The 18,583-nt window shown below is 38.5% G+C and overlaps 1 protein-coding gene across 2 annotated transcripts in view; it reads left to right on the forward strand.

Moving 5' to 3' along the window:
* Nucleotides 1–18,583, forward strand: part of VPS13B (vacuolar protein sorting 13 homolog B) — a 1,996,594-nt gene that overhangs the window by 1,463,760 nt on the left and 514,251 nt on the right. For both annotated transcript variants that reach the window (XM_053715243.1, XM_053715242.1), the window contains exon 33: nt 17,113–17,256. In XM_053715243.1, coding sequence (XP_053571218.1) covers nt 17,113–17,256 — 144 coding nt within the window. The remainder of the gene's footprint in view (nt 1–17,112; nt 17,257–18,583) is intronic.

Here is an 18,583-nt window from a genome sequence, read left to right on the forward strand (position 1 = left end):
TTCTTTGTTTTCTTGTTATGCTTTATTGAAAAGCAGGAAGGTTAGTTCAGGAGTGTGCATGTATCTGCAGCACTGGATGGCAGCAGTTTTACAACAATGTTATACATTAGTAAGAGCACTAGATGGCAGCAGTTTTACAACAATGTTATACATTAGTAAGAGCACTAGATGGCAGCAGTTTTACAACAATGTTATACATTAGTAAGAGCACTAGATGGCAGCGCTACTTCCTGTCATGTAGAGCTCCAGACATGTGCACTCTACCTATCTAGATATCTCTTCAACAAAGAAGCAATTTTTATAATAGAAGTAAATTGGAAACTTTTTAAAAATTGTATTCTCTATCTGAATCCTAATAGAAAAATTGTCCCTTTAAGGATAGCATTAATATCCTTTGTTTGTCATGTATAGAGGTTTATATTCTTTATAAATCATCACTGTGATTGGGCATTTTTTATTAAAATATTTTATCAGTTGTGCATAAACTATGTTTTCTTTTATTCTCAACGTAATATATATACGTAATATATATATATGACCTTTTCCATTAAAAAAATATATAAATTTAATTTGTTTGTTTGCTTCTGTTTCATATGCATGATTATCCTTCTACTTATGTTAGTGATTGCATAGATCAGTGCAGGAGCCCATTTGTATATGGCTTTCAAAAAATGAGAAAGGGAAACACAGTGGATAGGGTTTTAAAGGAGTATATCCCTGAACTGCTCTGGGTTTGTAATGAAATGCTTTTAAATTATTTGTATGCAAAATATTTGCAATGCTTAATAATTTATATATTATATGCATCTAAATGGACTTAATTGTCATTTTAAATAGAGAGTGTTGTTGCTACAATATTAAGTACTGCACTTTGTGGCTCAATCTTAATAAAGTATATATGTAGTAATTTTCTTTGCTGTGAATGTGGGTACTTTCTGGTCTGGGGAACCTACTTATTATTTAATAAGATTATAGCACATTCTGCCAAAATTAGGGGTATGTTCAATGTGTTTGTATATAAGTAGTGTTTAAAGTCAAGCCACCAATCCCCCCCCCCCCGATCCTTTTACAGCCAGGATAGCAATATATAGCAGTGAAGACAAAATGAGGATGAACTTAAAAGGAATGAAAACTCTAAGCTTTTCTATTATAAATATAAAAAAATCATTATTCAAGCATGTTACATATATTTTTGCATGATAAACATATTAGGTTAAACCTGTTTAGATTAATTTTAAAGCTGACAGGAAGTGGCACTGGGCCTGATTGCTCATTGGCTGAGTAGCAGGTCTTTTAAGAGGAGAAAAAAAGAAGCATTGCCAAAGCACTTTTAAATGACCAATTCTCAAAATATGCTGCAGGGGCCAAGTGCCTACATGAGTTGTCCCACACATAAAACATACATTTTCTACTAATAATAACAACAAAAACATCTGCTAACTCCAGCAGTGAATCAGATACAGATTATTAGCATGATTTGGGACATGCATATAAATTTGTAACTGTCCCATAACTGCACAAAAACTCCCTTTGAAATGCCTATTAGTTACTATTCATTTCATAAAGCAGTGGGCATTGCCTAGTCGCTCATATTATAATGCAGCAATTATTTTAAAACCATTGGTATATTTCCCATAACACATAAACAAACACTGGTATATTTCCCATAACACATAAATAATCGCTGGTGTATTTCCCATAACACATAAAAAACACTGTAATAACATAATGAATGTAAGAACTTACCTGATAAATTCATTTCTTTCATATTGGCAAGAGTCCATGAGCTAGTGACATATGGGATATACAATCCAACCAGGAGGAGCAAAGTTTTCCAAACCTCAAAATGCCTATAAATACACCCCTCACCACACCCACAATTCAGTTTAACAAATAGCCAAGTAGTAGGGTGATAAAGAAAGGAGTAAAAAGCATCAACAAAGGAATTTTGAAATAATTGTGCTTTATACAAAAAAAATCATAACCACCATAAAAAGGGTGGGTCTCATGGACTCTTGCCAATATGAAAGAAATTAATTTATCAGGTAAGTTCTTACATAAATTATGTTTTCTTTTATGTAATTGGCAAGAGTCCATGAGCTAGTGACGTTTGGGATAGCAATACCCAAGTTGTGGAACTCCACAGAAGTGTCACTAGAGAGGGATGGATAAAATAATAACAGCCATTTTCCGCTGAAAATAATTAATCCACAACCCAAATTATAAGTTTATTTTCATAATGAAAAGAAAAAACTTAAACATAAGCAGAGGAATCAAACTGAAACAGCTGCCTGAAAAACTTTTCTACCAAAAACTGCTTCCGAAGAAGCAAATACATCAAAATGGTAGAATTTAGTAAATGTATGCAAAGAAGACCAAGTTGCTGCTTTGCCAATCTGATCAACTGAAGCTTCATTCTTAAAAGCCCACGAAGTGGAGACTGATCTAGTAGAATGAGCTGTAATTCTCTGAGGCGGGGCCTGACCCGACTCCAAATAAACCTGATGAATCAAAAGCTTTAACCAAGAAGCCAAGGAAATGGCAGAAGCCTTCTGACCTTTCCTAGAACCAGAAAAGATAACAAATAGACTAGAAGTCTTCCTGAAATCTTTAGTAGCTTCAACGTACTATTTTAAAGCTCTTACCACATCCAAAGAATGTAAGGATCTCTCCAAAGAATTCTTAGGATTATGACACAAAGAAGGGACAACAATTTCTCTATTAATGTTGTTAGAATTCCCAACCTTAGGTAGAAATTTAAATGAAGTCTGCAAAACTGCCTTATCCTGATGGAAAATCAGAAAAGGAGATTCACAAGAAAGAGCAGATCATTCAGAAACTCTTCTAGCAAAATGAGAGGGCCAAAAGGAACAACACTTTCCAAGAAAGTAGTTTAATGTCCAAAGAATGCATAGGCTCAAACGGGGGAGCCTGTAAAGCCTTCAAAACCAAATTAAGACTCCAAGGAGGAGAGATTGATTTAATGACAGGCTTGATATGAACCAAAGCCTGTACAAAACAGTGAATATCAGGAAGCTTAGCAATCTTTCTGTGAAATAAGACAGAGCAGAGATTTGTCCCTTCAAGGAACTTGCAGACAAACCCTTATCCAAACCATCCTGAAGAAACTGTAAAATTCTAGGAATTCTAAAAGAATGCCAGGAGAAGAACACCATGAAATATAAGTCTTCCAAACTCAATAATAAATCTTCCTAGAAACAGATTTACGAGCCTGCAACATAGTATTAATTACCTCTATGACTAAGCACTATGCGTTCAATTTCCATACCTTCAAATTTAATGATTTGAGATCCTGATGGAAAAACGGACCTTGAGACAGAAGGTCTGGCCTTAATGGAAGTGGCCAAGGTTGGCAACTGGACATCCGAACAAGATCCGCATACCAACACTCGTGAGGCCATGCTGGAGCTACCAGCAACACAAACGATTGTTCCATGATGATCTTGGAAATCACTCTTGGAAGAAGAACCAGAGGCGGGAAGATATAAGCAGGTTGGTAACACCAAGGAACTGCTAATGCATCCACTGCTTCCGCCTGAGGATCTCTGGACCTGGACAGGTACCTGGGTAGTTTCTTGTTTGGATGAGAAGCCATCAGATCTATTTCTACATCTGGATGGAGGGGCTACTCCCCCGGATGTAAAGTCTTATGGCTGAGATAATCCGCTTCCCAATTGTCTATACCTGGGATATGAACCTCAGAAATTATACAGGAGCTTGATTCCGCCCAAGCAAGTATCCAAGATACTTCCTTCATAGCTTGGGGACTATGAGTCCCACCCTGATGATTGACATATGCCACAGTTGTGATATTGTCTGTCGGAAAACAAATGAACGGTTCTCTCTTCAACAGAGGCCAAACCTGAAGAGCCCTGAAAATAGCACAGAGTTCTAAAATATTGATTGGTAACCTCGCCTCTTGAGGTTTCCAAAACCCCTTGTGCTGTCAGAGATCCCCAGACAGCTCCCCAACCTGAAAGACTTGCATCTGTTGTGATCACAGTCCAGGTTGGACGAATAAAAGAGGCCCCTTGAACTATACAATGGTGATCTAACCACCAAGTCAGAGAGAGTTGAACATTGGGATTTAAGGATATTAATTGTAATATCTTTGTATAATCCCTGCACCATTAGTTCAGCATACAAAGCTGGAGAGGTCTCATATGAAAACGAGCAAAGGGGATCGCGTCCAATGCTGCAGTCATGAGACCTAAAACTTCCATGCACATAGCTACTGAAGGGAATGATCGAGCATGAAGGTTCTGAGAGGCTGAAAAAAAATTCCATTGTCTCTTTTCTGTTAGATTCAGTGTCCATGACTCTGTTTCTATCTGGAAACCTAAAAAGGTGACCCTTGTCTGAGGAATCAAGGAGCTTTTTGGTAAATTGATCCTCCAACCATGTCTATGCATCCTGTAAGTCTATTGTGGACATATAATGTTCTTGCTGAACAAAAGGCAGAATAGTCCTTATAGTCACCATTTTAAAAGTTGGCACTCTTGCATAACGATCCAAAATTTTCAGATCCAGAACTGGCCTGAATGAATTCTCTTTCTTTGGGACAATAAATAGATTTGAATAAAACCCCAGACCCTGTTCCTGAAACGGAACTGGTATAATTACCCCTGAAAACTCTGTCTGAAACACATTTCAGAAAAGCCTGAGCCTTCACTGGATTTGCTGGGATGCGTGAGTGCTTTAGATTTACCCTGAGGCAAAAAATTTCCCTTCCCCCCAGTGACAGTTGAAATAATCAAATCCAACTGAGAACCAAATAACTTATTACCTTGGAAAGAAAGAGATAGTAATCTAGACTTAGATACCATGTCAGCATTCCAATATTTGAGCCACAAAGCTCTTCTAGCTAAAATAGCTAAAGACATAGAATTAACATCAATTTTGATGATATCAAAAATGGCATCACAGATAAAATTATTAGCATGTTGAAGCAAGTGAACAATGCTAGACAAATCAGGATCCATTTCCTGTTGTGCTAGACTTTCCAACCAAAGAGTTGATGCAGCTGCAACATCAACCGTAGAAATGGCAGGCCTGAGAAGATAGCCAGAATATAAATAAGCTTTCCTTAAATAAAAATCAAGTTTCCTATCTAAAGGGTCTTTAAAAGAAGTACTATCTTCCATAGAAATAGTAGTATGTTTAGCAAGAGTAGATCTTTTCCCAAAACTCTAATCTAACTGCTGGTAAAGGATACGATTTTTTAAACCTTGAAGAAGGAATAAAAGAAGTACCAGGCTTATTCCATTCCTTAGAAATCATATCAGAAATAACATCAGGAACTGGAAAAACCACTGGAGTAACCATAGGAGCTTTATAAACAGAATTTAAACGGTTACTAGTTTTAATATCAAAAGGACTAGATTCCTCAATATCCAATGTAATCAACACCTCTTTTAACAAGGAACAAATATACTCCATTTTAAATTAATAAGTAGATTTGTCAGTGTCAATATCTGAGGAAGGATCTTCTGAATCAGATAGATCCTCATCAGAGGAGGATAATTCAGTATGTTGTCGGTCATTTGAAATTTCATCAACTTTATGAGAAGTTTTAAAAGACTTTTTACGTTTATTAGAAGGGGGATGGCAGACAAAGCCTTCTGAATCGCATCAGCAATAAAATCTTTTATATTCTCAGGTATATCATGTACATTAGATGTTGAAGGAACAACAGGCATTGTACTATTACTGATGGACACATTCTCTGCATGTGAAAGCTTATCATGACAACTATTACATTCCACAGCTGGAGATATAATCTCCACAAATTTACAACAAATGCACTTAGCTTTGGTAGAACTGTTATCAGGCTGCAGGGTTCCAACAATGATTGCTGAGACAGGATCAGATTGAGACGTCTTGCAAATGTAAGAGAAAAAACAACATATAAAGCAAAATTATCAATTTCCTTATATGGCAGTTTCAGGAATGGGAAAAAAATGCAAACAGCATAGCCCTCTGACAGAAAAAAGGCAAGAGGCATATAGGAATGGGGCTTTTAAATAATGAAATTATTTGGCGCCAAGTATGACGCACAACGCAACTGAAATTTTTTTGGCGCTAACAACATCCGGAAATGACACACTCGCATCATTGAAGACGCAACCTTGTGCAAAGAACTCGGCGTCATCTAAGACGCCGGAAATTACGCGTCATCGGACGTATCTTCGCGCCAAAAAAAATATTGCTCCAAGAATGACGCAATAAACTTTAGCATTTTGCACCCTCGCGAGCCTAATTTGGCCCGCAAAATTTAATGAAAAAAATTTGAAAATTTGAAAAAAAGACTAAACCCCAGGTAAGAAAAACATTTTCTAAATATGTTTTTTCCCAAATATGAAACTGATAGTCTGCAAAAGGAAATATACATAAACCTGACTCATGGCAAATATAAGTACAATACATATATTTAGAACTTTATATTAATGCATACAGTGCCAATCCATAGCTGAGAGTGTCTTAAGTAATGAAAACATACTTGCCGAAAGACACCCATCCACATATAGCAGATAGCCAAAGCAGTACTGAAACGGTTATCAGTAGAGGTAATGGAATATTAGAGTATATCGTCAATCTGAATAAGGGAGGTAGGAAATTAATCACTACGACCGATAACAGAGAACCTAAGAAATAGATCTCCCGTGAGGAAAATCATTGCATTCAATAGGTGATACTCCCTTCACATTCCTCTGACATTCACTTTACTCTGAGAGGAACTGGGCTTCAAAATGCTGAGAAGCGCATATCAACGTAGAAATCTTGGCACAAACTTCACCACCTCCATTGGAGGCAAAGTTTGTAAAAACTGAATTGTGGGTGTGGTGAGGGGTGTATTTATAGGTATTTTGAGGTTTGGGAAACTTTGCCCCTCCTGGTAGGATTGTATATCCCATATGTCACTAGCTCATGGACTCTTGCCAATTACATGAAAGAAATTTCCCATAACACATAAATAATCACTGGTGTATTTCCCGTAACACACCAACAATTACATCTATCACATACTAAAAAAACAACTATTATGTTCAAGATAGTTTCATGCACCTATCTTGAAAATATTACTTGCATTTATAGTAAGTGATATTTGTATTTGATTGTGGATATGTGATGGGACAAATTTTCCTATTGCTATTAACCCATTTGATGAACCTCCTTTTTAATAGTTACATTTAGGATGTCATACATAAATATGTTTTACTCAAAAAGTATCATACATTGCTCTGAAAAATGCAATAAGAAAATGTAATTTGCAGAACTCTTTATTACTTTCTTTTAAATTGACTAAATCTGAAATAAACATACTTCAGCAGAAATAGTGACAACCACAACCTTCCCCCCCATAAACTTCAGAATACTAATTCAAATGAGATGATACTATAGGTTCAACAAGCCCAGCATCCCAACACTATGGGCTATTACCATGTAACACTGATTCAAACACTCTTTAATAGCTTTAATAGTTATGGAGCGTTCAGTGTGTTAGAACACTCAGTGATGACTTAAAGGGACAGTCAAGTCCAAAAAAAACTTTCATGTTTCAAATAAGGCATGTAATTTTAAACAACTTTCCAATTTACTTTTATCACCAATTTTGCTTTGTTCTCTTGGTATTCTTAGTTGAAAGCTAAACCTAGGAAGGCTCATATGATAATTTCTAAGCCCTTGAAGGCCGCCTCTAATCACATGCTTTTGTATTTGCTTTTCACAGCAGGGGAGAGCTAGTTCCTGTAAGCCATATAGATAACATTGTGAGCATGCCTGTGAATTGTGGCAGACACTGCACTAATTGGCTAAAATGAAAGTCAATAGATAATAAATACAATGTCATGTGATCAGGGGGCTGTCAGAAGATGCTTAGATACAATTTAATCACAGAGGTAAAAAGTATATTAATATAACCACGGTGACTGTGCAAAACTGAGGAATGGGTAATAAAAGGATGATCTAACTTTTAAAACAACAAACATTCTGGTGTTGACTGTCCCTTTAAGTGGTTTCTGTTCATTTCAGAATGACAAGCCTACAGAATTGTCCTTAATGGGACATGACAAGAAAAATCCCTAAGTTCATATTACATTGCCTAAACAGAAACAAATCTCCAGTGATATATTATTTATGGCCTTCTCGTTTCCAAATTGTTAGCAAATCATGGTATTATCTTGCCAATGTATTGGTCAGCTGATGAAATGAAACTGTAAATCTTGCTCTGATTAGCTGGTAACAGTTAATTATTGCATAACAATTTCTGAACTGGGAGTTTTAAATGCTTTATAGAGGATTTTGCCAATGATTGCATGCAAGGAAATGTTTTGTAGCATGCTGACATCTATGTATGTATGTGTGTGTGCCAGTTATGTCATTTGTAAGATATTTATAAAAATATGTAGTTGCAGAACATAGGAAAAGGATATTCAATTTAGGCATCAAATAATTTATCAATCCGAAAGCAAGCAAGGAAGAATGTGTTGTTTTACCTATAATCAGAACTACATTCTGCATATACTAAGTGTATTTGGCATTCTCACCCACAGCCAATATGGGAATAATTCAAAGGAGAGCACATTTTATGGCCGTGCAACTATGTAACAATTGTTTGTATATCACTTTTGGGTCCACCATTTTCTATCACGCATATGAAAGAGTAGCATTTAATTTATGCTTCCTAAAGGGGAAACATTTTAAATTCACGGATTCCTGAGTACCTTCCCCACAGCTAAATTGGTGCAAACACCTCTGCCTGCATGAAAACAGAATACAATTTTATTTAATACTGAACTTTTTTTTTCTTTTCTTAATAGCTGTAATATGTGCACGTGGTTTTAGCAGTTTAATGCAGCAGTGTTTGTATCTATGTAAAAAAATTGCTATAAACAATGTTGCAAACAAACTGCCAGATGGCTAGAGTAACATGCACGCTCCTGAGCTCACCTAAAATTACTCTTTTTAACAAAGGATACCAAGAGAACTAAGCAAAATTGGTAAAAGAAGTAAATTGGAAAATTGTTTGTAATGTCATGCTCAATCCAATCCATTGAACTTTATTTTTAATTTTGCTGTCCCTTTAATCACAAGGAAATCACTAGGATGTTTAATGTGCACATATTAGCTGTATATAACTCTGGCCAAGCTTCTAATTGTGTCATGTCAAGTAATTAAAAAAATGAAAACTGCAGAAGTTCTAATGCTGAGCTTTGGACAAAGCACTATTGAATTTGACACACTTGTTTCATTGGTATCACTCAAACCGGATTTTTAAAAAAATAATTAGAATATAATAGTACTCGTACTGCAATACATTTAGGACTAGATTACAAGTGGTGCGCTAACAGTTATGCGTGAGCAACATCGGGTTTATCGCTGCTGTTTGTTATAAGTTATAAGGGCTCAGAGATATGAGGTCTCAGGTGTTGGGGAAAAAAAGCAGGCTACATAGAGATACATATATATATGTGTGTGTGTATGTATGCATTTATATGTGTATTTATGTATTTACAGACATATATACACATATAAACACATAAATACGTATGAACACATTTATAGACATACTAGTCCTAAAGCCTGTGTACATGGGCCAAATTTCCCATCCACTTGGATCCCCTCTCCCTTCCTCCTTCCCTGCCGGTGTCAACATTCTTTTTTTTTTGCAGTGCAGTGGTCCCACCCGCTCTCGCCCCCCTCCCGCCCCCCCCCTCCCTCTCTGCTGTGTGATTCTCACAGCCTTTTGAAGTCTCGCACAGTCACTGATTGATCCTTCCTTAGGGCCAGGTATGTTTGTCTCATGCTGCAGTCTCTGAGGAGGCTGAGGAGTACTTAAGAAACTTCAGTGTGAGGAACGTTTTTCATGCTACAAGCATTGAGGTATGTTCAGTCATTTTTTTTCTGGAGAGACTGTGTTATTTCAGAATTGGCTGACAATATACCCATGAGGGAAAGGGTAAGCAGTAATCCTAATGCATAGAGAGGGGTATTACTGGACCTGTATATTGGGCTATAAAAAAAAAATGGTTGACACTGATGATATGATGTTTGTGGGCAAACGTTTCTATGTTGGGAGTTAAAGATAACGTTTTTTTATGACAAACGTTTTTACTTTATTTTAAGAATGGAGGGTACACATGGCTTCACAAAATGGGTATATGAACCCACATGGCTAGGTTTTAGACCGCTCTGGTGCGGTTATTTTAGACTGTGAGACATCGAGTGAGATGGGCGGGGCCTATTTTCGCGCCTCAGTTGCGCAGTTGTTTTTCCCAGACAACCAGCAAGCTCCAACTCCGGTGGGCCTTTCAGGGCTTTTTGGGCCTAATCGAAGGGTTACTCCAATTTTGCAGTCCCCTGAGGGCAGGTAGGTGCCACAGCAGGGCTGTGGCGAGGTGCAGGTGGTATTTTTATTGAATTTAACGTTGTAGCATAACGTTTTTTGGTCTTAAGGGTTAAGTATTCCTTTCCTTGTGGGGCAAACTTAGCTGACAAGTTGGGATGCATTTATCATAAAATTGTGATAATTTTATAGTTTTAAAGCAGTTTTGGAAAAATTGTATGCTTTTTTATCTCTTAAAGGCGCAGTACCGTTTTTTCAGATTATTTTTTTCACAAAATAAAGTGTTTTCAAGTCTGTTTGTGGTCATTACTAACCTGTTTTAACATGTCTGACATTGAGGAAAGCCAATGTTCCATGTGTTTAGAAGCCATTGTGGAACCCCCACTTCAAATGTGTCCCTCATGTACTGAGAGGGCCTTACATTGCAAAGAACATATTTTAGCTGATAAAAGTATGTCTCAGGATGATTCTCAGTCAGAAGAGAATCAGGTTATGCCATCTACTTCTCCCCAAGTGTCACAACCTTTAACGCCAAGTACTTCTAGTGCGTCTAATTCTTTCACCCTGCAAGATATGGCTGCAGTTATGTCTACTACCCTTACAGAGGTATTATCTAAACTGCCAGGTTTACAGGGTAAGCGCAGGAGGTCAGGTATTAGAGTAAATGCTGAGCCCTCTGATGCTTTATTGGCCATCTCCGATGTACCCTCACAGTGTTCTGATTTGGGGGTGGTTAATTGCTGTCTGAGGGAGAACTTTCTGATTCAGGAAAGATGTTCCCTCAAACAGACACAGGTGTGACGGCCTTTAAATTTAAGCTTGAACACCTCTGCTTGTTGCTCCGGGAGGTTTTAGCGACTCTGGATGATTGTGACCCTATTGTCATTCCCCAGAGAAATTGTGTAAAATGGATAAATATCTTGAGGTCCCTATTTACACTAATGTTTTTCCAGTCCCTAGAAGAATTTCGGACATTGTTACCAAGGAATGGGAAAGACCAGGCATTCCGTTCTCTCCCCCTCCTACTTTTAAGAAAATGTTTCCCATATCTGACACCATTCGGGACTAAGCGTACAACTATACCTATTGAGGACAGTTGTGCTTTCAAAGATCCTATGGATAAAAAATTAGAGGATCTGTTAAAGAAATTGTTTATTCATCAGGGTTTTCTTCTACAACCTATAGCGTGCATTGTTCCTGTAACTACTGCAGCAGCTTTTTGGTTTGAGGCTCTAGAGGAGGCTCTTAAGGTTGAGACCCCATTAGATGATATTTTAGATAGAATTAAGGCTCTCAAGCTAGCTAATTCTTTTATTACAGATGCCGCTTTTCAAATGGCTAAATTAGCGGCAAAGAATGCAGGCTTTGCCATTTTAGCGTGTAGAGCGTTATGGCTTAAGTCTTGGTCTGCTGATGTGTCATCAAAATCTAAGCTGTTAGATATTCTTTTCAAGGGTAAGACCCTATTCGGGCCTGAACTGAAGGAGATAATTTCCGACATTACTGGAGGTAAGGGCCATGCCCTTCCTCAGGACAAGACGGTTAAGATGAGGGCCAAGCAAAATAATTTTCGTTCCTTTCGAAACTTTAAAGGTGGCCCCTCTACTTCCTCCTCCGCCATGAAGCAGGAGGGGAATTTTGCACAATCCAAGTCAGTCTGGAGACCTAACCAGACCTGGAATAAAGGTAAACAGGCCAAGAAGCCCGCTGCTGCTCCCAAGACAGCATGAAGGGGCAGCCCCCGATCCGGGACCGGATCTAGTTGGGGGCAGACTTTCTCTCTTCGCTCAGGCTTGGGCAAGAGACGTTCAGGATTCCTGGGCATTAGAAATCGTGACCCAGGGGTATCGTCTAGAATTCAAAGATTCTCTCCCAAGGGGGAGATTTCATCTTTCACGTTTGTCTGTAAACCAGACAAAAAGAGAGGCGTTCTTACATGGGTGTAATCTGCCCAGTTCCAAAGGTAGAACAAGGGCAGGGGTTTTACTCCAAGTGGTTCCCAAAAAAGAGGGAACCTTCAGACCGATTTTAGATCTCAAAACTCTAAACAAATTTCTCAGAGTCCCATCCTTCAAGATGGAGACCATTCAGACAATTTTACCAATGATCCAGGAGGGTCAATATATGACTACCATGGATTTGAAGGATGCGTATCTTCACATTCTATCCACAAAGATCATCACCAGTTCCTCAGGTTCGCCTTCCTGGACAAACATTACCAGTTTGTGGCCCTTCCTTTCGGGTTGGCCACAGCTCCCAGAATTTTCACAAAGGTGCTAGGGTCCCTTCTGGCTGTTCTAAGGCCACGGGGCATAGCAGTGGCGCCCTATCTGGACGATATTTTGATTTAGGCGTCAACTTACCATCTAGCTAAATTCCTAGGAACTCTGATAGACTCGGTAGACATGAAAATTTTTCTGACGGAGGTCAGAAAATCAAAGATCCTAACAACTTGCCAAGCACTTCATTCCATTCCTTGGCCATCAGTGGCGCAGTGTATTGAGGTAATTGGACTAATGGTAGCTGCAATGGACATAGTTCCATTTGCTCGCTTACATCTAAGACCACTGCAACTGTGCATGCTCAGACAGTGGAATGGGGATTATGCGGATTTATCTCCGCGGATAAATCTGGATCTAGAGACAGAGACTCTCTTCTTTGGTGGTTGTCACAGGATCATCTGTCCCAGGGAATGTGCTTCCGCAGGCCAGCATGGGTCATAGTGACGACGGACGCCAGCCTCTTGGGCTGGGGTGCAGTCTGGAATTCCCTGAAGGCTCAGGGTGTGTGGACTCAGGAGTCGTCCCTACTACCAATAAATATTCTAGAACTCAGAGCTATTTTCAACGCACTTCAGGCGTTTTTCATAAGATACCAGTCGGACAATATCACGACTGAAGCATATATCAATCTTCAAGGGGGAACAAAGAGTTCGCTAGCGATGATAGAGGTTTCCAAGATAATTCGATGGGCAGAGACTCACTCTTGCCATCTATCAGCAATATATATCCCAGGAGTGGAGAACTGGGAAGCTGATTTTCTAAGTCGTCAGACTTTTCATCCGGGGGAGTGGGAGCTCCATCCAGAGGTGTTTGCACAATTGATTCATCAATGGGGCACACCGGAATTGGATCTGATGGCATCTCGTCAGAATACCAAACTTCCTTGTTACGAGTCTAGATCAAGGGATCCTCAAGCGGTACTGATAGATGCTCTAGCACAGTGATTGTCAACCTTTTTGCCGTGGCACACTTTTTTACATTTAAAAATCCTGCGGCACACCACCATCCCAAAATTTTACAAAATCACACATTGTAGCCTAATACAGCATATATATATATATATATATATATATATATATATATATATATATATATATATATATATATATATATACATACACATACATACACACACATACTGTACTGTCATGCCATGCCCCCTACAAACTATACGTGACATATTGACATTCATTCACAAACAATCATAATGATTGTCTGTGAATGAATGTCAATATGTCATGGTTGTAAATGATGCCTGCCTGTCTGCCTGATGAGCCTGTCACATACCTCCCAATATTTCAAAATTTGAAAGAGGGACCCCCCCGCACTGGGAAAAGTGTGTCGTACCTCCCCCCCCCCCCCCCCCCCCCCCCCCGCAAACTGGAAAAAGTTTTATATGTGGAGCATGGTACGCTGTTCTGGAGGAGGAGCAAAGCTGTGCCAGCATGCATGGGGGATTGAAGTGTCGCGTGGTGCTGCGTGTAGAGCCAGCACTAGGCACGTGTTGTGGGGGTTCCTTACAAGTGTGAACACAGGTCGGGGAGGTGAGCTGCCGCTGCAGTTATCCTCAGTCTTCATCTCACTCAAAATAAAAAAAAAAAACGCCCAGAGTAAAAAACAAGCAAAATTTAAAAAATATGTCACACTGTTGTCAGTCTGCCAGGGCACACCTGAGGATCTCTCATGGCACACTAGTGTGCCATGGCACACTGGTTGAAAAACACTGCTCTAGCAGTACCGTGGTCGTTCAACCTGGCTTATGTGTTTCCTCCTTTTCCTCTCCTACCTCGTCTGATTGCCAGAATCAAGCAGGAGAAGGATTCGGTAATCTTGATAGCGCCTGCGTGGCCACGCAGGACTTGGTATGCAGACCTGGTGGAAATGTCATCTCTGCCACCGTGCAAACTGCCACTGAGACAGGACCTTCTCATTCAGGGTCCGTTCCAACATCCAAATCTAGTTTCTCTGCGGCTGACTGCCTGGAGATTGAACGCTTGATTTATCTAAGTGGGGATTCTCTGAGTCGGTCATTGATACCTTGATTCAGGCTCGAAAGCCTGTCACTAGGAAAATTTATCATAAGATATGGCGTAAATATCTTTATTGGAGCGAATCCAAAGGCTACTCATGGAGTAAGATCAGGATTCCTAGGATTTTGTCCTTTCTCCAAGAAGGATTGGAGAAGGGGTTGTCAGCTAGTTCCTTAAGGGGACAGATTTCTGCTTTGTCAATCTTATTACACAAGCGTCTGGCTGATGTCCCAGATGTTCAGTCGTTTTGCCAGGCTTTGGTTAGAATTAAGCCTGTGTTTAAACCTGTTGCTCCGCCATGGAGTTTGAATTTAGTTCTAAATGTTCTTCAAGGGGTTCCGTTTGAACCCATGCATTCCATAGATATTAAACTTCTATCTTGGAAAGTTCTGTTTTTAGTAGCTATCTCTTCTGCTCGAAGAGTTTCTGAGCTATCTGCGTTACAATGCGACTCGCCTTATCTTATATTCCATTCTGATAAGGTGGTTTTGCGTACTAAACCTGGATTCCTTCCTAAGGTTGTTTCTAATAAGAATATTAATCAGGAAATTGTTGTTCCTTCTCTGTGTCCTAACCCGTCTTCTAAGAAGGAGCGTCTGTTACATAACTTGGATGTGGTTCGTGCCTTGAAGTTTTACTTGCAAGCGACCAAAGATTTACGTCAAACATCTTCTCTGTTTGTTGTCTATTCTGGAAAGCGTAGAGGTCAAAAAGCTACGGCTACCTCTCTTTCTTTTTGGCTGAAAAGCATCATCCGTTTGGCATACGAGACTGCTGGACAGCAGCCTCCTGAAAAAATTACAGCTCATTCTACTAGAGCGATGGCTTCCACATGGGTTTTTAAAAACGATGCTTCTGTTGAACAGATTTGTAAGGCTGCAACTTGGTCTTCCCTTCATACCTTTTCCAAATTTTACAAATTTGATACTTTTGCTTTTTCGGAGGCTATTTTTGGGAGAAAAGTTCTACAAGCAGTGGTGCCTTCTGTTTAGGTATCTGTCTTGTCCCTCCCGTTCAGCTGTGTCCTATAGCTTTGGTATTGTATCCCACAAGTAAAGGATGAATGTGTGGACTCGTCGTATCTTATAGAAGAAAAGGAAATTTATGCTTACCTGATAAATTGATTTCTTCTATGATACGACGAGTCCACGGCCCGCCCTGTCAATTTAAGACAGATTATATTTTTTGGTTTAAAACTTCAGTCACCTCTGTACCTTTTAGTTTCTCCTTTTTCTTCCTATACCTTTGGTCGAATGACTGGGGGGTGGAGTCAAGGGAGGAGCTATATAGACAGCTCTGCTGTGGTGCTCTTTGCCACTTCCTGTTAGCAGGAGGATAATATCCCACAAGTAAAGGATGAATCCGTGGACTCGTTGTATCATAGAAGAAATCAATTTATCAGGTAAGCATAAATTTCCTTTTTCATGTTGGGTTAGCACACTTGAGAATATACGATCGAGTTTGTGCTCGAGTAAGGTGTTTTTGTGCGCATCAGGTTAGCGCGCAAGCAAAACCTTTTTACTTTCAGCTTGTAATACAAGTGCTACCTGACGTACGCAAAAAGCTTCAATTTTTGCGGTGATAACGCGCAATCGACGACGAAAAATACTGCTCCACTCGTAATCTGGTCCTTAATCAGTAATGACTTTCACAGCTCACAACATTAAGGCTGTTTGTGTTTAGGGCTTATAACCATAGGGGATTAGTTTGAGCACTCTTTTACTCTCTCTGCAAGGGAAATTAAAATAAATAGAAAAAAAAGTTTAAAAACAGCATTTAAGTTTTCAATCAAATGTGATAAACAAAATGCATTTCTGGTACCAGCTAATAAAAAATGTAAGCTTGTTATCCCCACAAAAATGTAAAAATTAATGTTGTGAGATGGAGAGCCTAAAGTCTAGATAGATAGATAGATAGATAGATAGATAGATAGATAGATAGATAGATAGATAGATAGATAGATAGATAGATAGATAGATGAGAGATAAATAGATGAGAGAGAGATAGATGAGAAATAAATAGATGAGATAGATGAGAGATAAATAGATGAGAGATAAATAGATGAGAGATAAGATAGACAGATGATGATGATAGAGAGAAATTAGATAGATAAGAAAGATGATAGATATAGAGAGAGATAGAAAGATAGATGAGAGAGCGACAAAATATGTGCTGACCTTGCTAATTTGTGCTAAATTTAAACTTACTCTATACTGAAAAGGAATGCATTTTTTACATTTCAGCCCTGAAAAAGGATGCATGCATATTGGTTACAAATGAAAATAACCTGTGTTTTCAGACATTGGCACTCATGTGTAGCCTTTACAGGTGCTGTTTATTCAGGATATGTTAAACATGGATATTTTCTGTGGTTTATTTAGTCCCATGAAGTTGAGTCAATAGAAATGACATGAGATCTGCTTTTTCACTCCAGGACATTTTAGTGTGTGGCCATTCGTTGGAAGTGAATATTACCACAAGCTTGGACTTCTTCCTGAGCGTGGCTCAAGTACAACTCCTGCAGCAGCTGGTGCAAGCTAACATAGTTGGATTTGGACAAGCAAGAATGTCCGCAGAGGTAAGTTATGTTGTGCTGGCACAGACCTGCCTTGCTCTCAAACATTCAGTCTGCCAGAATGGACATTAGTTCAGGTTTAAACAATTCATTATAGTCCTCTTCAGCATAGAAACCAAGTTTGTGTACCGTTTTTTTTTTTTTGTCGTCACTTACATGTGTATGTAGTTAAAATTGTAATACAACATTTATAAACATAATTAGAACATGCAGTGTAGCTAGCTAACCATTGTTTATTTCTATCACTAGTCCCTGCATAATGGTTGTGGAATATCTAAATTGTATGTGCATTAAAAATTGTTGTTTGACCTTTGATCTCCCACCTAAAATGGCGCCTTTCCAACCTCCCTTTAGTTAATATTTTTATTAACTGAGAAGATGATAGGCCAGGGGTGTCCAATCTTTTTAATAATTGATTTTTATGACTGATTGGAGGGGTGGAGAGCACATTTTAGTGTTTACAGCTTGTAGACACTTATGGAAGGTCTCCTTATTAGCCAGTCAACAATAATACTGTGTGAGATGTGCGCAAATGTGTCACATTGTCTTTTTAAATCAGTTGCATATCTATGCCATTGTTAACATTCAATAAACTGCACCATTTTTCTTTCATTAGTTTAGCAGCCTTGTTTTTTCAGACTTTTAAGCAGCTTTATTTTTATGATGCTAAATGTAATATTTATGTATATAGTACCTTCACGTTTTTTTGTATAGTGATGTTGTTTAAAGTAATTAAAGATTTATGGGTTAATGGAACATTAGATGTTTTGTTACAAAACAATATTATTACCAACTTTATGAGTTTCACCCATTTTTGACAATTGCATTATACACAGACTGTCTATGTGTCTGATATTTATGAATCGTATATACTATTTTAGTGTAATACTAGTATTCACAATGGTTACCAGCAATTGACTGCAGATCATTTCCTATTATATTTTATACAGATATAAATTGACTTTTAATCTTTATGGAAAGTTGTTGTTTTTTATTTCACTATATTTGCTTCCAAATTGTCATAGCTTTGATTCTTTTATTTGGTCCCCGCAAAGTCTTAATAACTACTAGCAGAATATAAACGTTAGAACGTTGGTGTATGAATATATATCAGAAAGTCATGCATTGGAAAATAATTTGCGCAGAAACTAAAGACTTTGATGTGCCAGTGTAGCTCAGGGATACCATGTCGTTAGTCACTTTTGTTATAGCCAGAATCACTGCTCTAAGGTGAAATTTGGTATTTTTTGTAACATTTCCCTTCATAATGCCAGGATAACTGCAGTGTGTACTACAAGTCTCTAGCGAGGAAAAACACAATTTGCAGGAG

This window comes from Bombina bombina, chromosome 5 (assembly GCF_027579735.1).
Source record: "Bombina bombina isolate aBomBom1 chromosome 5, aBomBom1.pri, whole genome shotgun sequence".
NCBI classification, from domain to species: domain Eukaryota; kingdom Metazoa; phylum Chordata; class Amphibia; order Anura; family Bombinatoridae; genus Bombina; species Bombina bombina.